Source organism: Schistocerca cancellata, chromosome 2, assembly GCF_023864275.1.
Source record: "Schistocerca cancellata isolate TAMUIC-IGC-003103 chromosome 2, iqSchCanc2.1, whole genome shotgun sequence".
NCBI lineage: Eukaryota > Metazoa > Arthropoda > Insecta > Orthoptera > Acrididae > Schistocerca > Schistocerca cancellata.
In genome coordinates, this window is record NC_064627.1 from 786,828,724 (window position 1) to 786,851,820 (window position 23,097).

Here is a 23,097-nt window from a genome sequence, read left to right on the forward strand (position 1 = left end):
AAGTTATGTTGAAGAAAGAAACAAAGCCAAACAGATAATTACAGCATCCAACAAGAAATCTTGGGAAGACTTTGGAAACAGGTTGGAGACTATGGGTCAAGCTGCTGGAAAACCATTCTGGAGTGTAATTAGCAGTCTTCGAAAGGGAGGTAAGAAGGAAATGACAAGTATTTTGGACAGGTCAGGAAAACTGCTAGTGAATCCTGTGGATGCCTTGGGAAGATGGAGGGAATATTTTGAAGAGTTGCCCAATGCAGGCGAAAATACGATGAGTAATGTTTCAGATTTCGAGGTAGAATGGGATAGGAATGATGATAGAAATAGGATCACATTTGAGGAAGTGGAGAAAATGGTCAATAGATTGCAGTGCCGTAAAGCAGCTGGGGTGGATGAAATTCAGTCGGAACTGATCAAATACAGTGGAATGTCAGGTCTTAAATGGCTACACAGGATAATTGAAATGGCCTGGGTTCCATCAGACTGGACAAAAGCAGTAATCACACCAATCTTTAAACATGGAAGCAGAAAAGATTGTAACAACTACAGAGGTATCTCTTTAATCAGCGTTGTGGGTAAAATCTTCTCAGGTATTGTTGAAAGGAAAGTGCGAGTATTAGTTGAGGACCAATTGGATGAAAATCAGTGTGGGTTTAGGCCTCTTAGAGGTTGTCAGGACAAGATCTTTAGCTTACGGCAAATAATGGAGAAGTGTTATGAGTGGAACAGGGAATTGTATCTATGCTTTATAGATCTAGAAAAGGCATATGACCGGGTTCCTAGGAGGAAGTTATTGTCTGTTCTACGAGATTATGGAATAGGAGGCAAACTTTTGCAAGCAATTAAAGGTCTTTACATGGATAGTCAGGCAGCAGTTAGAGTTGACGGTACATTGAGTTCATGGTTCAGAGTAGTTTCAGGGGTAAGACAAGGCTGCAACCTGTCTCCACTGTTGTTCATATTATTTATGGATCATATGTGGAAAACAATAGATTGGCTGGGTGAGATTAAGATATGTTAACACAAAATAAGCAGTCTTGCATATGCGGATGACTTAGTTGTGATGGCAGATTCGATTGAAAGTTTTCAAAGTAGTATTTCAGAGCTAGATCAGAAATGTAAGGACTACGGTATGAAGATTAGCATCTCCAAAACGAAAGTAATGTCAGTGGGAAGGAAATATAAACGGATTGAGTGCCAAATAGGAGGAACAAAGTTAGAACAGGTGGACGGTTTCAAGTACTTTGGATGCATATTCTCACAGGATGGCAACATAGTGAAAAAACTGGAAGCGAGATGTAGCAAAGCTAATGCAGTGAGCGCTCAGCTACGATCTACTCTCTTCTGCAAGAAGGAAGTCAGTACCAAGACTATGTTATCTGTGCACCGTTCAATCTTTCGACCAACTTTGTTGTATGGGAGCGAAAGCTGGGTGGATTCAGGTTACCTTATCAACAAGGTTGAGGTTACGGATATGAAAGTTGCTAGGATGATTGCAGGTACTAGTAGATGGGAACAATGGCAGGAGGGTGTCCACAATGAGCAAATCAAAGAAAAACTGGGAATGAACTCTATAGATGTAGCAGTCAGGGCGAACAGGCTTATATGGTGGGGTCATGTTACACGCATGGGAGAAGCAAGGTTACCCAAGAGACTCATGGGTTCAGCAGTAGAGGGTAGGAGGAGTCGGGGCAGACCAAGGAGAAGGTACCTGGATTCGGTTAAGAATGATTTTGAAGTAATAGGCTTAACATGAGAAGAGGCACCAATGTTAGCACTGAATAGGGGATCATGGAGGAACTGTATAAGGGGGGCTATGCTCCAGACTGAACGCTGAAAGGCATAATCAGTCTTAAATGATGATTATGATGATGATGATGATGTCATAGACATGGTGACAAATTTCTGGGAATGTTTGCACTAGTGTGAAAAATGGAGTACTTCGCATAAAATTTTTGCAGCGTAGTTAAGCTTTAAACAGAATTGACGGCTTCTTCTCATATAATTTATACAAAACCTTCTGAGTTCACATAAGCCAGTTCTTACAACTTTGTCATAGTTTTTAGTTTTCATGTTAGGGACATTTCATTTCTTCGATCCATTTTTTTATTGTCAGCTGTAATCAACTTACTGACTCTTTGCGAGTAATACCATCCATCGGTGCCTCAGTAATATAAAAACTCTGGTGTATTTACTTATCACAAAAAGGAAAAGGAAATTATTGGACAAATTTGTTTGGTATGTGAAATGTATAATTGGCGCAGGAGTAAGTAATCAAGTATATAACATTTTACAACCATCATTCGCAAACTGTTTGTCCCTACAGCGGTTGTGTAGCAGTAATGGGAATCTCATTGCCAGGAATATCACTTGATACCACTCTTTGGAACCGTTAGAGGGCATCTTATTACCAGCTTCTCCATCAAGTCTTCACACTGCTGTGCTGAGACACTGTAGTAACGAACAGTATGTCCTCTATAATACACTTCACATGAAATAAATACAGCTTTCCGTCGTCAGTCACTGAGATCACTGGTAGATATCACTTCCTCAATAGATGCTCAGACACTCTTTCTGAGATTCAGTGCTGATGCCAAATCTCTGAGACAGACGTCGGTCTAGAGAGGGAAGTGATGAACGAGGATTCACAGCATTGTGATTTGTTCTTCTGCCAAGTCTTCCTGTAGACCATGTAATTCGTTGTAGCTCTGAAAAAAGAGATGAAGTACTTTTATAGGTGCAGATCTCACGAATGTTAAGAATACATTACACGCTTACATCGACAAAGTATCGTCTGTCCAATTAAGACACCCACCTGCTTCGCAACACCTCTTAGCTGTTCTGCCATCGCAGTGCCCGTTTCTTCCACAAGTCTGGACAGGAAGCCAGATGGATTTCTCAGCAGTATATGTGGATGGTCGTATTCCTGAAATATGAAATCAATTCATTATACAAATGTGATTATTTCCAAGCAACTAGCCGTTCGCTGAGGAGAATTACAGAATTGCAAGAATTTTTTGATGAAAAGTGATCGAAATTCAAATGTGATGATGGAAGACATTATTCGATAATGCAGGCCCACAGAATAAAGAAGTAATCCGTCAGAAATAGTGTGTATTTTTGCGAAACCTGCCGACGTACTTTAATCCGAAACACTTCCTTTATGTTTTGATACAGGAAACACATAACCTTCTATGCCTCCTTATCGACAAATTGCATTTTTATGTATAACGTTTCTGGTAGCGTGGCATTCATTACAAAGTGACGGCCGTATGCTCGTGTGATGAAATTGTGTAAAGTATAGGCAGAACACACTTACTTCGTACCGCGTACGTATGACAAATATACAGCATAATACATTTCTGTTATGATCCTGTCCAATATCTGCACTATACTTGTTCCAAATGTCGACCACTATGCCGACAAAACGTACACATGCGCTTCCTAGACTGTTGACACACGCACTAGTAAATCAAGACGTTGTCGAGAACCCAAGAACCCAGTTCAAAACGATTATCGACTACAGCCTGCATACTGGGCAAGTCAGATGGCCCTGAAAGAGAAGTCCACAGTTCTCATGTCTGAGGATCAAAGTGATCGTAGAGTAGGACCATCACGATTAATCGCTCACTGCCAAAACTGTGAAAGAAGGTAGTCGCACATCCACACACGTACCGTGCTGCCCGAGCCCATGTATCCTGTAGGGCCAGTTCATATCAGTATCAGTGAATTTCTGTCGTGTACCTTAAGTGCATGGAAATAGGGAAAAACAATTGTCCGTGTGTTCTGGTACGGACACCAATCTATCTTGTTCTCGTAATTGCTGCGCGGCATACAGACCGTAATGATAAGAGCACAACGGTTGCGTAGTCTTCGTTGAATACCGTTTCTTTGCACGACAAGGTTTCACGACAAATAGTTTTTCTAAAGATTAATTCTTACGTTCCATGAGAAACTCCGTTAAACTTTCTGAATACTCGTTACAACCACATCAGTGCGTTTCTTGTCAGAATTCTTCACATATTTGATGTCAAGACTTTTTGATAAGTACTTCAAACGTCTAACATTTGGCTACATAATCGTTCTGGCGTTTTTGCGTTATTTTTCACCTACATTATATTTTTATATTAATCCTGCTTGCTATCAGTCGGACAAGAACATTCCGGAAGCAGCAAGGAAGGGCGAGAGTAGTGTGCATTGAGGTGTCCGGCCGGTGGTTTGAGAGCAAGGGAAGGCGTCTCCTTTCAGCGACTGTCTCATGCTGGAGTACCTTATAAACAGCTGGGAATCACACCGTAATGAGCGTGGCGCGAAGCAATTCAATGTCGTTGGTAAATATTTATTATGCTATGTTTCTCCAACCATACCGTCAACATTAGTTGCACTGATGCAAGGTTAATAATAATTTCATATAGCCATTAGCGAAAGCAAAGACGTAAATGAGAACATTTTAACTTAGTCGTTACTAGAGGAAGACGATGGGCCAGTCAGCAGTGCGAACGGAATAAGCAGGCGCCAAAGTGTTTCTGTGATACGCTAAGAGTCTTCTGCAGGGTACGAGGAAGGCAACACGCGTCGTGACGGTAGAGTGGAAAACGATCCCCGTACTTATTCATCGCAGTCAACCATACCTCTGAAACCGTTTGTGTGTAATAACTCAATACAAATTTTATATTAAATACAGCATGCTCTTTGGGCGGTATAGTGTAAAGAATTACCGAAAATAATTTGTCGTGTTGAATAGTGCCTTGGTGAATAGTCGTGTGAAGTTTTGAACATTTTCTAACACTGTGAATCATCAGATGGTCTCTTGCTGCAGTGCTCTGAACATAGTTAGCTTCTGCGGAATTTGAGTTAACAAATAAACACAGTCAGGTTCTTACTTGAGTTTCCTCATTACCGCTAAACGTTGATGAATAATGCCACTGGCCCACTATGTTTTGATAACTTTATTTCGTAGCACTGGATTTTCTCCCACACTGCGACTTCAATTTAGCATGGTTTGTTGTTCCCACGTCGAACCCTGCGCCTATATGATGAAGAAGGCAACAGGTACGATAGCTACGAGACAAATGTAGAAGACGCGAGGCAAGCAAACCAAAGTCAGTGATGCTAGGAAAGTGAAAAGACATCCGCTCATAAATTGTGGTACTGATAGAAACTGGCATTTCTGCAAGACGGGTAGGGCATTTTACGAAACTCACTGAAACGGAGAGGCAGGCGAACATTATAATAAAAATCCAACGTCACCATTCTTTTATTTTTTACTTAAACGTCTCACCGTTTCGTATTTGATTTCCTTTACAGGTTCATCAAGCTTTCCAAAAAATCTCCCAATAAATTTATATTTTCTATTCGGCTCCGCTATTACCGAATTTACAAGTTCATCCTCCTTCACATAGATTCAACGCTACTTCTAAACGGTCTCTCGAAGTTTACCACCAATTTGTATACAACTAGGACATATATTTGTCCATATTTAAAGAAAGCTGTCACTCATTATACTAAACGGAAGCACAGTATACAGCGCAGCCGGCCGGGGTGGCCGAGCGTTTCTGGGCGCTTGAGTCTGGAACCGCGCGACCGCTACGGTCGCAGGTTAGAATCCGGTCTCGGGCGTGGATGTGTGTGATGTTCTTAGGTTAGTTAGGTTTAATTAGTTCTAAGTTCTAGGGGACTGATGACTTTAGAAGTTGAGTCCCATGGTGCTCAGAGCCATCTGAACCATTTTTGAGTATACAGCGCTCTGCGGTTGATTACAATCATTCAGCGACGGTAAGTTACTGTAGATTTCAGCATCGTCAGTGGACAGTCTGTTGGTTCCGTTGACTCTATCAGAGGAATCTTTATTATGTACTCTGAACACTTTCGATGGTTTCGTTTCTGTTCAACATTTGCCATCCAGCATAAAATATTGGACTTGATTAGTTACATCTTCTTGGAACAAATTTTGTGAACTTGAAGTCCACTGATAAAATTTCGGTGGTTATTTATTGATATTTTCTCAGTGAAAATGGCTCTGAGCACTATGGGACTCAACTTCTGAGGTCATTAGTCCCCTAGAACTTAGAACTAGTTAAACCTAACTAACCTAAGGACAGAACACACATCCATGCACGAGGCAGGATTCGAACCTGCGACCGCAGTGGTCTCTCGGTTCCAGACTGCAGCGCCTAGAACCGCACGGCCACTTCGGCCGGCTTTTCTCAGTATTTTGGTACAGGGAGTCAGTGTTCCCCAATGGCTCGTCGCAGAGTAATTGCTTTCCGTTTCATTTCTTACGCTCGTTTATCTTTGTATTTGTTTTCCAATGAAAACATCGACACACCACTATAAACTTTCTTGTTTCGTTGACTCATAGTATCTGCTGTTGACGAAAGAATGCTCCAATTTACTCCAGTTCCTCAAGTTTGCAATCATTAATGTTTGTTATTCAGGTAGTGTAGCTGATCAATATCGGCTGCAGAAAGTGTTGGCATTCTGAAGACAACACTTTGTAGTGTTTTTGTAGATACTCCAGTCCAAGACAATCGTTAATTATTCCACAGATCTTCAGCATTGATGACCTCAAGTCAAGTTCATCCCACAAGAACTCAGTGGCGTTTAAGTCAGGTGACTGACTTGGCCAAATCACATTCTTCAGTTCCCCACATTTCTCTTTTCTATCGACATATCCTCTGCAGAATTTAGAAGCATGTTCGGGATCATTGTGGTGCTACGGGACAAACCCTCGACCAATAAGTATCGTGCAAGGTGCAACGGCGCTGTTGATCAGTATCCTGTGGCGTCCTTCGCTCAGTAATGTTCTGTTAATTCTCACTATATCACCGACATCATCACCCGCGTACCATCCACATACCACGACTGACCTTCCACCGCCCTTTGCCGTCACACACTGACTGACTCTTCATACGTACTCCATGATGCCGACAAACAAACATTCGACGATGGCTTACAATTCCTTCAGACTTAGATTCATCCGTGATCATTGCTGTACACTCCAAATTTTATGCTGCTGTGCCCCCTGCAATCTTTTCACTTTAGTTTGTTTGCGTAATGTAGAGTTTTTGGCTGCTGTGCACCAATTTAGACATTCTTCACGAAGACGGCGTTGCACTGTTCAGAGATTGGAGCTACTCGCATACTATCCACATTCTCGATAATGTCAGGTGCGGTACGGGTCCTCTATCGTTTAGTCTGTTCTGCACGAACTGATCTTCCCTGTATGTTGTTTCTCGGGGTCTTCCTGATTTCGAAACATTTGCATTCGTACCAGTTTGGTACCGCTGCAATGTACTATACCACCGTAGATTTGCCTGCGCCAACTTTTGTTGCCGTTTTCCTAGTAGAATAGCCTTCCTGACGCAGAGCTACAATTACAGTTAGTTGTAGCACTTTTTCATTTCCAATCTCATACTTACATCCCATTAGGCGGTCATATGGTATAAACTTGATTAGGTATGCAAACACACTGCTAGATGCACACAGTATACAGTAAGCTACTGGTAACCAATTGCTTGGTAGACAGCTGAAGGGATGAGGTCTATTCGCATGAAACCGTCTTTCGTAGAAGCACATGTGCTTTTATGAATACTCACCAGTGCCCATCTATGCGGGCAGCCAGCCAGATGCACAACAGAGTCTCTTAGTTATTACATGTTTATACTTGTTTTACTATCATAACGGAGATATGATAGAAAATTCAAAACGAAACCTCTGTTTTAACCAGAAACCCATAGTTATGATATGTGATCGAAAACTTTCGACCCGCAGGGTACGTTAGTGTGATACTCACTGAGGTGACACAAATCATGGGTGCCTCCTAATATAGTGTCGGACCTCTTTTTTCCGGCGTAATGCAGCAAATAGACGTCGCATTGACTCAGCAATTCGTCTGAGGCCAACTGCAGAAACACTGAGCTATGCTGCCTCTACAGACGTCCATAACTGCGAAAATGTAGCCGGTGCAGAATATTATGCACAAATTGACCTCTCCATTGTGTCCCATAAATGTTCTATGGGATCCATGTCGGGCAATCTGGGTAGTCAAATCATTGGCTGGAACTGTTCAGAATGTTCTTCAAACCAATCGTGAGCAGCTGTGACCCGGTGACATTGCGCACTGTCATCCACATAAAATCCACCGTTCTTTGGGAACATGAGGTCCATGAATCGTTGCAAATGGCCTCCAAATAGCCGAACCATTTCCTGTCAAGGGTCGGTTCAGTTGGACACAGGACCCTATTTCTTCCATCATTCCATGTAAACACAGGCCACACCGTTACTGAGCCACCACCAAATTGCACATCGCCTTGCTCACAACTTGGGTTCATTGCTCCCTGGGGCCTGCGACTCACTTGAACCCTACTATCGGCTCTTACCAACTGAAAACGGGACTCATATGACCAGGCCATGGTTTTCAACTCGTCTAGTGTCCAACAGATATGGTCACGAGCCCACGAGAGGCTCTGCAGGCGATGGCGGGTTGTTAGCAAAGGCACTCGCGTCGGTCGTCTGCTGTCATAGGTCATTAACGCCAAATTTCGCCACACTGTCTTAACCGATACGTTCGTCCTACGTTCCACAATGATTTCTGCGGTTATGTCACGCAGAGTTATCACTGACAACCCTGCACGAACTCCGCTACGTTCTCCGTGGTGAGAGGCAATGCCTAGCAGTCTGTATTCTCGACATACTCTTGCAGCATTCAACGTCTGTTAATTCCCGTCGTGCGACCATAAGCCTGTCGGAAACTTTTTCGCGCGAATCACCAGTGTACAAAATGACAGCTCCGACAATGCAGTACCCTTTTATACCTTGTGTACGCGATACTACCACCATCTGTATTTGTGCATATCGCAGTCCCGTGACTTTTGTAACAGTGTGTGGAAGTGTGGTTAGATTACTGATGAAGAGTTGGCTGATACGTAAGTCATGTATGGGTTGAATGGAAAAGGGGCACAATGACGTAACGCTGAACCGTCCCCGCAGCACCAGCACACATAGGGGTATTTTGCCCTAAAAGCTGGTCAAATGAGAGTAATTCTTGAAGTACATAACTTCCTGCGATATTCTGATAGATGGAGCATTGCTGAGGCAATGTGTTATTTCATTATTGCGCTCCGAAACGCAGGTGAGCTAGTCTGTATTTAAGTCTCGCTTGCAGTGCATCTGAAGCTCATCTACTGGCCTGAAATCACTCTGCATTTGTCAGTGTGTTTTTTCATGAAATGTAGTGGAAAACAATGTGGATTACAAAGACCCGGGTATGTACCGTTATTTATTATTATTTTCATTCATATTATTTACTACTTTTAACAGTAATCATTCTTTATGTTGTAGTTCAATATGTTTCCATACATATTTGTGTGTGATAAAAAAGACGTAGCCACTGAATACCGCAGTTTGATTCTGTATGATTGTTTTCAATAATGAGTTGCCAGCTATAGAAAAAATGCCATCTAAGAAAAGAATTCTGAAAGCATTTTCTTTTTATCCTAGGTCCTTCGAAATTCAAAAATGACAACAAAAAACCTCTATGAACTAACGAAGTCATATGAAAAAAAGTTTGTAAAAGATTGTACTTTATGATAAGTCGTTTGTTATCAGTCCCTACCTTCCTTAGTAAAGAATAGAAAGGTTTTAAATATAAAATCACAATTAAAGAAACGATGGCTTGTTTCATACAAAACTGAAAATATCTTCTTACAAATAACCATAATTGGTTGGAAAGTACCATTAAAACTCTATTTTGCAAAACTCTAGTTGGCAGGCCAACAAAGTCGTTCGGAGAGCTCAGTGAACGCTGTAAAAGGCGTAACACAAAGCTATTAAGAAATAATTTTCGAGACACAGGATTAGCATGAAATGAAGCTCCTAGAATCTGGAAAAGCTGAGGGTTCCAAAGTTGTTCATCTCCTACACGAGAAGCTACAGACAAGCATTATATCCGAGTCTTAGAGACTTACAAAAAAACAAAAACGACTTTTACATATCCAGGCCTTGTCAGTCTTTATGGAATTCTCGCTCGCTGACAGGGAAACGATAAGAAATTATCGGAAGAGCTAATAAGGTCTATCCCTGTTACAGTATCCTTCAAGCGGCTAAAAGGCGGTGCTACCCTAGAACAACCCCTCAGGTGACTGCCACACGTGCGGAGATTCAACTTCAAGCCTTGCTTAATCAAACGTATCAGCAAATAATATTATACTTGTAAGAGGTTTTAAATGATATTCCAAATGATGACATAAATGTATTGGAACTCATCTAGAAGTGGGTTAGTGATGTTCCACAGCGAATACGGTTTAAAGAAAAATTGGAAGACACCTATTCTTCTGATTCAAACAGATTTTAGTCATCTTTAAAGCCTCTCCAAGTTATTCAACACACGAATAAAGATTTAATTGTTTGGACAATTCCTACACCATCGTCTCCTCGCTACTTCAGACCAATAAGAGATTTCTTCATGAAACAGCTGATGTTGCAAACAAAGTAATTGGTTATATCAACAGGCAAATTAAAACATTACAAGTAGCAAAAATTGCAAGAGCAGAGGGTGATTTAACCAAGAAATAGATATTACTGATGACTATGGTTGATTGAAAGGTCTGCACTGCAGCAACAGGGCTAACATCAACGATGAAATGCTACATTTGCAAGGTTACATCAAAAGCCATCAGTGACTTGTCAAAAGCGAAAGTAGTAACATAGAAGTTCTTCAGTTCGGTCTATCTATATCCCATGGCCAAATTAGATATTTCGAATTTTTATTGCATTGGGCCAACAAAAAACCTCAAAGAGTGCCAAATCTATTCAAAAGAGGAAAAAAACTTGTTTGAGAGAAGAAAAAAGTCACACAAGAAATGTTTGGAAATCGATTGGGATTAACTGGAGACGTTCCCAAGCAAGGCTATAGAAATAGAAATGATGGAATTACCAGTAGCAGACATTTTGTAGACGCTGAAACATTAGCAGAAACAACGGATGTAGATCTGCAACTCATCTATCGATTCGGGGTTATTGTAGAAGCTATTCCCAGCGGACACAGGAAAGACAGACAAATTTTCTGTTGAAATAGCAAGAGTGTATGTTGATTTATATTCATGGCATCCCATGTCTCCCAATGTACAAAAGATTTTTGTACACGGTCCAAATGTCACTGAACATGTGCAGTTTATCAGAAGAAGCAGCCGAGGCCCACTATAAGCGCTTTCGTCTGTACAGACCGACGTTTGCCAGAAAATTGTCACGAGAAAAACGGAATAAAACGGCTGCGACTGACATCTGATCCATAAAAGCGGGTACGGGAACGAAGCCAAAGAAAACCAGCAAATCTTTCTTAAATGAATATGGATGGATTAGGCAGGTCACTGAAGCTGGCAATGACGATAAAGAGGAACCCAAATAAAAACAGACTGCTCACATGAACAAGACTTGAAGCATTTTATTGCATTTTATTGTAGCCAAGAAACGAAGAAATGAATAAAAATACTATAATTTTGTTTATTTCATGTTGTAAAGTACGTAAATATATTATTATCCTACAAATATGTTCTCTACAGTCTCACAGTACAGAAAATACCAAACATTCACTTCGGCCAACGGTTTGAATGAAATACCCCCCATGTGTGGCGACCACATTACTGCGTTTCTGCATCTAACAAAGATGAGTGGTATTATAAATAGAAACCGGAAAACACGAGTCCGTTATACAAAAGTAAAAAATATGCGTGAACAGCCTTCGAACTTCTATCGGTGGTATGCGCGTTCATCCTGTATGTGAGAACATACTCCCTATCGACAAATGTTGTTAATCGGTCGATAATGTGGCGTCGAGTTGGACGCCTTCCGAAAATCTTCGAAGACAGAATCTACTTTTTAGACTTCACGTACTGTTTGCAAGGTATTGTCTACGAATAAAGGGAGCTGTGGTACGCACGACCGGTTTTACCTGAGCACTTTCTGAATCAATGAGAGAAGCTTCTTTTCCTCAAGGACTGTCACAATAACTGAGAATGTGCTCTAGGATCCTGCAACAAATGTTAGTGATACTAGTTTCTAATGCTGTGAACGTCTTCTTTTAATCTTCTCTAAGAAGTCGTGTCCTGCTGTCTTTTCTAGTAGGGCTATTCGCTGCGCTTAATATGAAATTTAATAGAAATTCATTCATCATACACGGTCCAGTCACGTTAATGTGACCACCGCCTGTGTTCGACTTCAACGTGCAAGCACCTCTCACAGAGGGCAAGTGGTAGAACTAGCGGTGGAGGACATACAAATCGTGTCGAGGGGATGCAGAAAACAGTGCAGTCGTTGTCGTAATGCGGAAACGGAGCTATTTATCGTACGTCCAACATGGCGTGTTTATTGGTTTTCGGGCCAAGCGTGGAAACATTTAAGAAACGGCTAAATTTATAAACAGTTCGTGTGCAGCCATGGTTAAAGTACACCGTGCATGGAAATATGGCAACTATGGTGCACCACGGGCCTTAGTTGGCAGCGTGAACGACGGCTGCGGGGGTGTCATGTCACGATGCCATCTACCAGCGAAACATTACAACGCGTCACACAGCTAAAAATGACTTCGGATGTACTGTAGTCTGTCTGGCATGATATCTCTGTAACAGATTGCATAACGTCACTTCCTCAATACCATGGCTTGTAGCTACTGCGTCATCTCAAAAAGAAGTTATCCTACTTGTTTGCAAACTTTTGATGAGTACTGGGTCTATAGCCTTAATGCATTTAATGAAAGTAGTCATTCTGTGAATGTATTTACGTTGGTGCCTCTAATCCGGTGAAAGAGCAGTGTGCCAAGCTGCACTGAAACGCTGAATTTCAGTTGAAAATTGTCCATTAGCAGACTTTACAGTTGCATACTAATGTCATACGTTGTTACAAATTATCTACATTCCTCTGGGTGTTGAAGATGTCAGAATGCACTTCCACAGTTTATAAAGTGTGAAGGTTAACTAGAAAGGAAGTTAGAGTTTGACTTTTCATTGACATCTAAGGTATTAGAAACTGTTCACTACCTTAACTTTCTGCAGAAGAAGAAATTGGTTGTGTGTTTGTTCAAGAAACCATGCAAGGATCAAATTACAATCATCTATTACGAATGTGGATTACAATCTGGGCTAATCCGATATGAACTTGAAGGTTGTCTTTTATCTCTGCTCTCTCATTACTCTTCCAAAATCGCAAGTAATTATATTTCCTAAAATCTATGTCTCTCTAACATACAAGGTAAAACAATTTCGACGTTGAAATTTACTGTATCAGGACGGTCCAAACATTGTACATTGCCTACTTATTAACTTAACGGCATGTCACTGTAGAACCTGAAGCAATTACGGAAGCAATTAAAACTGCACAATGACGTCTTCATGATCAGTAAGGAAAATAAGTATTATGTAACGTGGCATTACGTATGACAGTTAATAATATTTTAATTTATCTGGTTTAGTAGTATATATCAGAGTGACATCTGTTTATAAAATGTTGACTACTATTTGAGCTACTTTAGTTAATTCAACATAACTTACCACCATAGTTCCTGCATCCATCACGAGGACCTTATCTGAATCCATAATGGTGTTAAGTCTGTGGGCTATGGTCAGCACTGTACAATCTTTAAACTTCCTGCGGATAGTAGCCTGGATAAGGGCGTCGGTCCTGCAACAAACATATGCAAGTGTTCACAGCACTTTTCTTGTTTCTAATGCAACGAAGAGCTCATATTGTGGCTTGGTCCTCACTCCGAGGAATGTTTTGAATCAGCTGTCCACGCCATTCTGTCCTCACTTCATCTGAGCGTAACTTTTGCCATCTACCTTCACAGTATTTTTTACTCCTCCCTCTCCCCATCCTCCTACGTCAAATACACACATACTACACATTTCCCTCCATTGCTGAATTAAACGTTACTCGAAACCTCAAAACGTATCCTATAAACCTATCCCATCTTCTAGTCAAGTTGTATCATTAAATTTCTTTTCTCCCTAGTTCCCTTTAGTAGCTCCTCATTAGTAACCAGATTTAATCATGTACTGTTCAGCATTCTTTTGCAGCATCACATTTGAAAACCTTTATTCTGTTGTCGCCTGTGCAGTTTATTGTCTACATTTCACTTCCGTACGAGGCTACATTCCAAATACTTTTAAAAGACGTGTCAGTAGTCAGATTTGTGTTATATGTGAAAATATTTCGCTTTTTTGGAAATACTTCTCTCGTTGTTGGAAGTCTACATACACTATCTGATCAAAAGTATACGGACAGCCATTAGTGGAAGTTAATATGTGGTGTGTCCACCCTTCGCATTTATGACGGCTTTAAATCTGTTGGGGACTCTTTGAGGCGTATGAATGTCTGTGGAGCAATCGCTTATCATTCTTCCTCAGGAGCAGAAACTAAAGAAAGTAGTGACGTTGGACGCTGGGGCCTAGAGCGAAGTCGACCATCTACCTCAGTTCATAAGGGTTCAAGTCGGAACTCTAGGTAGACCAGTTCATTTAGGAATGGTATTATCTACAAACCATTTCCTCACAAATGCTGTTTTGCAACCAGATGCACTGTCATGCTGATAGAATCATCGACTGTGAACAGTTCCTCTACAATATGCAGTACACATACCTGAGTTCATGCGATTGTTTACACGTACCCTATGCTATGTCTGATGGTTCCTGTCCGTCAATACATCAGATGTGCCTGGTCTCGGTTTAGCTTTTGTTGTTCCTTAGCGTCTTCAGTCCACAATCACATCACTAACAGTCGACTTGGGTAGCTCTAAATGGGTTGAAATGTCCCTGACGGGTTTATTACACAGGTGACATCCAAAGACTAGTTCGTGTTCGAACTCACTCAGCTTTCCTGACAGACACATTCTACTGATACTGCTTCCTTACTGACAACACAGTACTCAACCTCTCCTTTTATACTGGTCAGTCACATCTCGTGACATCTAGTGGCCAATTCTACATTACATAGTGGCGTCCAGATAGTTTCGATTGTATACTGTATTACATCACCTCCATGTCAGTTATGTTATCCAAATACAAACTTCGTCTGCTATTTCTTGTACAGAATTTCTTAACCTGATCCCATCGTAATCGCCTAATTTAATTCGAATATATTGCATTACATTTGTTTTCTACAAATAATTCGAAAGTACGTCTCCATTTCAAATGGCTGGCTCAATTAAAAATATTGTACTTAATAACTGAACCAAATGCTGCGTCGATGTCTGCATCTGCTCTGAAACTTACTTCGAAATGTGCAGCAGAGGTTATATATATATAAGCATATGGCTCACAATTTTAGACGAACAGTTGGTAACAGGCATATTTTTTTTAAATTAAAATACAGAACGTAGGTACGTTTGAACATTTTATTTCGGTTGTTCCAGTGTGATTCATGTACCTTTGTGAACTTATCATTTCTGAGAACGCATGCTGTTACAGCGTGATTACAAAGGTACATGAATATATATATATATATATATATATATATATATATATATATATATATATATATATATATATTGCATTAATGTGGTATTTACAGGTAATCACGCTGTAACAGCATGCGTTCTCAGAAATGATAAGTTCACAAAGGTACATGAATCACACTGGAACAACCGAAATAAAATGTTCAAACGTACCTACGTTCTGTATTTTAATTTAAAAAATCTGCCTGTTACCAACTGTTCGTCTAAAATTGTGAGCCATATGCTTGTGACTATTGTAGCGCCATCTATGACAAATCGAAAAAAGTGGTCAACTAAATCATTCATATTTCTTTACGTACTACACGGATACGTAATAAAAAATGGGGGTTCCTATTTAAAAAAACGCAGTTGATATCCGTTTGACATATGGCTGCGCCATCTAGCGGGCCAACCATAGCGCCATCTGGTTTCCCCCTTCAAGCTAGACGAGTTTCGTTCTTTGTAGTTTTTTCGTTTGATGCTTATTTCGTGGGATATTTGGCCCGGTCACTATCAGCGGACCACAATATATTAATGGAACGTCCAGTTATATTCATGGATGTGTTGAGCGAATAGATACTACCTGTACGGCTCTCTACGAGCTGTTAATGCCCTATTTTCATTTCAAATACCTCTACAGCGTCATCACATGGGGACGCGAAGAATGTTTCTAGTTTTTTTTCCTGAAAAACGTTTTTATGCCTCAATACAATATACTTTCATGGCAAAATGATAGGTGCGCAATGTGGTGGCTACTATGGCTCAGTAGTCATTGGCAGTTCCGGTCAAAGGCGGCAGCGAAACGTGAGAAATTTGTAACAGAACATTGCCACTTGAAAACCTGGAAAATGTTGCTTCGACCTCATAGTTCTTATCACGACGGCAGAACTTTAAGTATTTTTCGTGTAAATACTCACTCTGGATCGACGTTTGCGGTGGCTTCATCGAGCACCAGGATCCTGTTGTTCCTGAGAATGGCTCTCGCCAGACACACCAGCTGCCTCTGGCCCACGCTGAAATTACTGCCACCTTCCGTCACCCGGAAGTCCAGTGTCTGTATGCTCGACTTGAGCTCCACCTGTGAAATCATAGGATAAAACGGAACTACCTGAAAAATATATATATTAATACTTCTAAAGTTCAGGATGAAACGATATCAGTGAAAAGATTCAGTGATGACATTGCTATCTTACGTGAAAGTGAGGAACAAATTCAAGACCTGTTGAGTGAGATGAACAGTCTACATAGCGTAGAGTATGGACCGAGAGAAAGCGAAAGAATGTGGAAAGTACTGAGAAACACCAGAACGATACTACAGACAGAATTACTATCTAATCTGAGCATTACATAGTGGAAGAATTTAAGTTCTGCTACCTTGGAAGCAAAGTAACACATGACTGACTAAGTAAAGAAGATATTAGAGACAGAGGAAAACGAAAAAAGAAAGCAATCCTCATCAAAAGAGCCCCACTTAGATGAAACATAGGCCTCAACTTGAGCAAGAAATTTCAGAGAATGTATGTCAGAAGAGCGACTTTGAATGGAAGTGAATTATGGACTGTGGGAAAATCGGAAAACAAGAGAATCGAAGCGTTTGAGATGTGGTGTTACAGAACGATACTTATTATTAATTGGACTCATAAGAAATGAGGTTTCCTGTAAAGGTGAGGAGAGAAAGGTCATATGAAACACTTCATTAGGAGAAGATGACAGATGGAACAAGTGTTACGACATCGTGGAAAAACTTCCATGATTTCAGAGAGAACCCTATAAGGAAAGAAGAAAGAGACTGGAAAGTTGTACATATTAAAAAACTGAGAATGTGGGACCTAAATTCTAATCTGAGATAAAGAGACTGGCACAAAATAGGTAATCGTGGTAGGCCACATAAAAACCAGTTGAAAACTGATGGCACCCCCCCCCCCCCCCCCAGCAAACGATCAGAAATATTGACGATGTCATGAAAGTAGCAGATCAGATCTGTCTCAGATCACGGCTTATATATATATATATATATATATATATATATATATATATATATATATATATATATATATATATATATATATATATATATATATATATATATATATAAAAGGCTCACCGGCCATTTGACCATCTTCTTCTGTGCGGATGCACAAACAGTGCCAGAACTCTTACGGTAATCGGCAGTAAGCCGCGAGTAATGAGTATAATGGGCAGGGGCACTATGAATATAGTGCGGGACAATACGTTGAGAATGTGGGTCTCACTGGAGGCGTGCCAGAGATAAGTCCCTGCACTCGCACTATCCTCTGTGTCCTCGGTGGCGCAGATGGATAGAGCGTCTGCCATGTTAGCAGGAGATCCCGGATTCGAGTTCCGGTCGGGGCACACATTTTCAACTGTCCCCTTTGACTTATATCAATGCCTGTATGCAGCAAGGAGTGATCACTTCATTGTAATTTAATTCTAAAATCCTTAAAACTGATCAAGCGTCTCAGACCTTGGGGTTCCTCTCTCCGTTTGCAGGATCTTAAAATTCTTGGAGGGAACACTTTGAAAAATGGACTTCTTATTACATATATCTGCAGTTAGCAAAGTTTGTGAAATAAACGTGATAGCAGTGACTGTATGCCAAGGCCTTTACAAACGACGTCGGAAATTCAGGATAGTGTATAGAGGGTATATATCAGTTTATTACAACCCTGGATTTGCTCACGTAATGACGTGGAATTCTTAGACCAGGATGACTTTCTTCCCCAACGTCGTCCAAACCGAGCTAGTGTGCCCCGTCCCCTTTCTTTCGGCTACAGAATTTAAGCAAGGTATTTCTAAATTCACATTTGCATGAACATATATTACACGTGTTCAGTAAATTTACAAACAGGGCCATACCTCTTCAAGTACATCCCAAAGTTTTGCATCTTCAAACTCGGAAAACGGGTCAAGGTTAAAGCGCAGAGTCTCTGAGAAGAGCACAGGTTCCTGTGGTATAATGGAGATGTGTTTCCGCAAGTCGTGAAGTCCCAGAGTGCTGGTGTCCACATCGTCAATCAGAATGGCTCCCTCTATAGGGGCCAATCGGAAGAGAGCGGAGATAAGGGACGACTTCCCTGCTCCTGTTCGACCGACGATGCCAACCTAGACAGATATTGAACATTTAGATGCTACGTAAAGTCAAAGACATACACACAATCATTTATGATGTGATTAAGAACGTATAGCTAAACCTTATGGGTAGGATGAATAGTGAAATTGAGGTTCTTGAGAACTGGAGGATCTGTTGGGCTGTACTTCAGATACATCTTCTGGAAGACGACCTGTCCTCGCTGTGGCCATGAACCTGGTGGTTTCTTATCTGGAACAAACAAATTAATAATAGAGAGAGGTAGTCTTCGATTTATCGGACCTCATGTTGAGTATGTTTCATTCGTTTCTGGTAGTCATTTATAATTGGTTGACGCCAGTGTTATCTTACAGTGGAAGTAAATTCTTTTATGAATTACATAACATCAGGCACTCTTAGATTCGCGACATTTTTAACTGTCTGAATGTTGATTGCGATCGTAAGCTATCACAGCCAAGAAATAAGCGCAGCAAATTGGTTCATGTGTTCTACGTCACCGCGTTTGTAGAACAACAGTTTACAGACAAATTGCAGCTACCTGAAACTAGGCGGTGCGCTGTGGAATTTTAGTGAGACAGGGTTGTAGCCTCTCCCCGATGTTATTCAATCTGCTGAATTCAATTTATTACGCAAACGTCACGTTAATTATTTCGATGAAAACAGGACGAGTTTTCAGGGAACTAAACAGGACGAGTTTTCAGGGAACTAAAATCTAACTAAATACTTCCAAGGTGCAGAGGACAGTAGAGTTCTGATTCTGAGAAATATATGTAACAATTAAATTTATTTTCCATCTGTACTTATTTTGTCCTCGATTCAGCGGTATTCTCTGATCTTCCTTTAATACTGCCTTGTCAAAAGAGAACTGTTGCAATGTGTGGTCAGAAGTCTTGTAATGAAGTTTGTTTTCCGACTGCTGAGTGAACTAGTAAGTCAGCTGGAAACACGGATCAAGCACTAAGAGGAATTCTGCATTACAATTCATCATTTTTGGTGGTAAAAATATTTCGTTATTTATTTTACATGTGAGTTTATTAAAGCCAGTCTAGAACTGCTCTGTCACCTACTGTTATTTATTCATGTAATGTGATCATATTAGGGCTTTCAGTCTCTCTCTTACGTCGGACCAGGACTTCACACATACAGAACCTTTTTTACATTACAGTTACCTAAGAAACAACAGTAATTTCAATAGAGCAAATAGTAATAAAACAGTATTAATAGAGTTAAAAATGATCTGAATTTATGTAAAGACAATGTGAATAAACAGGACTGACTAAGAATTAGTAAAATTAGTAGTAAGAGCATTTCTGCTCCTGCTGCTGCTGCTGCTACAAACAATAACGTTGATAGCAACAGACACAAATATATTTATAGATGTACAAAATGATTTTTTCTGTTATAGCGGATTCTGCGGGAGGGAACTTAGGTAAGCTGCACCATATAAGAGAACTGGAAACAAGGACTTAGTGGCGTGGATACTGCATACAAGGACAAAAATTGGCATTATTGTTGATTCAGTAGATATATCATTAACTTTTGACAATGTTGACTGGAATACTCTCTTTCAAATTCTAAACGTGGCAGGGGTAAAATACAGGGAGCGAAAGGCTATTTACAGTTTGAACAGAAACCAGATGGCAGTTATAAGAGTCGAGGGACATGAAAGGGAAGCAGCGGTGGGGAAGAGAGTGAGACAGGGTTGTAGCCTCTCCCCGATGTTATTCAATCTGTATATTGAGCAAGCAGTAAAGGAAACAAAAGAAAAATTCGGAGTAGGTGTTAAAATCCATTGAGAAGAAATAAAAATTTTGAGGTTCGCCGATGACATTCTAATTCTGTCAGAGACAGCAAAGGACTTGGAAGAGCAGTTGAATGTAATGGACAGTGTCTTGAAAGGAGGATATTAGATGAACATCAACAAAAGCAAAACGAGGATAATGGAATGTAGTCGAATTAAGTCGGGTGATGCTGAGGGAATTAGATTAGGAAATGAGACACTTAAAGTAGTAAAGGAGTTTTGCTATTTGGGGAGCAAAATATCTGATGATGATCGAAGTAGAGAGGATATAAAATGTAGACTGGCAATGGCAAGAAAAGCGTTTCTGAAGAAGAGAAATTTGTTAACATCGAGTATAGATTTAAGTGTCAGGAAGTCGTTTCTGAAAGTAATTGTATGGAGTGTAGCCATGTATGGAAGTGAAACATGGACGATAAATAGTTTGGACAAGAAGAGAATAGAAGCTTTCGAAATGTGGTGCTACAGAAGAATGCTGAAGATTAGATGGGTAGATCACATAACTAATGAGGAGGTATTGAATAGAATTGGGGAGAAGAGGAATTTGTGGCACAACTTGACAAGAAGAAGGGACCGGCTGGTAGGACATGTTCTGAGGTATCAAGGGATCACAAATTTAGCATTGGAGGGCAGTGTGGTGGGTAAAAATCATAGAGGGAGACCAAGAGATGAATACACTAAGCAGATTCAGAAGGACGTAGGTTGCAGTAAGTATTGGGAGATGAAGGAGCTTGCACAGGATAGAGTAGCATTGAGAGCTGCATCAAACCAGTCTCAGGACTGAAGACCGCAATAACACATCATTAACTTTGTTTTAAAGGTAGAAATGTTTCTCAGTTCTCTGATATAAAGAGGGAGATCGTTCCAGACTCGGATTCCTGCTATTGAAAAGAACTTCGAGAAAGCGGCGGACTGACAGAGTAGGAAAGAAATGCTTTGAAGGGAACAAGTGTTCCTGCCATGTTCAGGTGAAAACATTAAGGTTGATAAGAAATACGAGTAGCTGTGAACGTTGACAAGGCAGCAGAGGAGGCAGAGTGCATGGAAATCGCTGCGTTTTTCTCCATGTAGCTAGGCAGGCTAGCTGTACATCATATGGTGAAATATTATGGAAGAGTCGAAGATCACAGATATATCGAACAAAGGCGTTCATGATTATTCCAGTCGCCGTGATCTTTCTTGAGAGAGACCTTGCAGGGTAACTTCACTGTAATGATCAATTGGAAGTACAAGCGTTTATAAAAGTTTCTCTTTCAGATGAAAAGGAAGAGCTTTTATATCTTTGTATGGTATGGAGAGGTGCTTGCGCCTTCTAGAATATGGCATCTATGCTATGCTTAGTTCAGTTCACACGTCTGAATTTACAATCATATTTGTAAAGAAACTAGAAGAAACAGCAAAAAAAGTGTTTCGACTTGTTTCTTCACATCTATTCATTGACACTAAAAGACGTGAGCACTAAAATACTTTAAAAGTGCTCTTTATCTAACATAGTCATTGTCAAGTCTATTATTTAGTCACAGGAAACAGCTTAGAAAAGTATCAAAAGTTACTGAAAAATAATAAGAAAAATTATGAACGATGCGAAGACATACATATCATACTATACAGAGTGAGTTTCGCAAGGGAATCGTATAAAACTAGAATTAATCATCCCAAGACAACAAATAATTTCCAAACGCACTAGATAGAGAGTTTCTGCAAAGTCAAACGCAAGCTGAAGAAACAGTTGTCTAACGTTTTTATGAGATTATAGAGACAAGAAACGATCGAGATGGCGATCAAGTGAAAGATATGAGATGAGATTAGAAAAAATACAGGAGCAGCAGCATCTATGCTTATCGCTGAAAGTCGCAGCTGTTTTGTAAAATCTCTGTTACTTGAAAGTTGCTGAGAACATTGAAAGTGTGGTGCTTCAGAGAGGAGAAGTTGAAATGTAACTCACAACTGATTGATTTTAGAGATATTTCGAGTGGGAGGAGGAGGTGATGACTAACGTGATGATTGTAGGGCTTCAGAGAGGAGATGCTGAAATGTGAGGAGATGCTGACATGTAACTCACAACTGATTGATTTTAGAGATATTTCGAGTGGGAGGAGGAGGTGATGACTAACGTGATGATTGTAGGAGATGTTGTTGAAATGGAACTCACAACTGATTGATCTTAGAGATATTTCGAGTGGGAGGAGGAGGTGATGACCAACGTGATGATTGTTTACAGAACTAATTCCATTAACAGAAACGAAAACATACCATGTCCAATCGAAGGCAAGACCCACTCACAACTGATTGATTTTAGAGATACTTCGAGTGGGAGGAGGAGGTGATGACTAACGTGATGATTGTTTACAGAACTAATTCCATTAACAGAAACGAAAACATACAATCTCCAATCGAAGGCAAGACCCACACATGCGAGGCTTCCTGGATACGAAATTTAGTAGGAAGATTAATGTCTAACGCCTGGTCGACAAGCTCGCTAGTGACAGAGAACAAAGTCGGGTTCGGTAAGGACAGGGAAGAAAAGCAGCGAGGTCCTTAATAAAGGAATCATTCCGGTATTTGCTTCTTGAGATTTAGGAAAAACACGGAAAAACTAAATATGGATGGCAGGATAGGGATTCCAACCGCCATTCTCCCGAACGTGAGTTATCACCGGCGCAGCTCTCCTCTTCAGCGTATCCTATCTGTCTTAGTTACATCCAATAT

General features: G+C 40.5%; 1 protein-coding gene across 1 annotated transcript in view; it reads right to left on the reverse strand.

Moving 5' to 3' along the window:
• Positions 1–2,281: 2,281 nt before the first annotated feature.
• The window catches only part of LOC126158715 (ATP-binding cassette sub-family C member 4-like), a 116,272-nt gene continuing 95,456 nt past the window's right edge, over positions 2,282–23,097 (reverse strand). Inside the window, exons 18-23 of the mRNA XM_049916463.1 lie at positions 18,694–18,821; positions 18,359–18,604; positions 16,399–16,559; positions 13,542–13,671; positions 2,813–2,923; positions 2,282–2,705 (exon numbers count right to left, since the gene is read on the reverse strand). Of these exons, the coding sequence (XP_049772420.1) occupies positions 2,643–2,705; positions 2,813–2,923; positions 13,542–13,671; positions 16,399–16,559; positions 18,359–18,604; positions 18,694–18,821 (839 nt within the window). The 3' untranslated portion in view covers positions 2,282–2,642. The remainder of the gene's footprint in view (positions 2,706–2,812; positions 2,924–13,541; positions 13,672–16,398; positions 16,560–18,358; positions 18,605–18,693; positions 18,822–23,097) is intronic.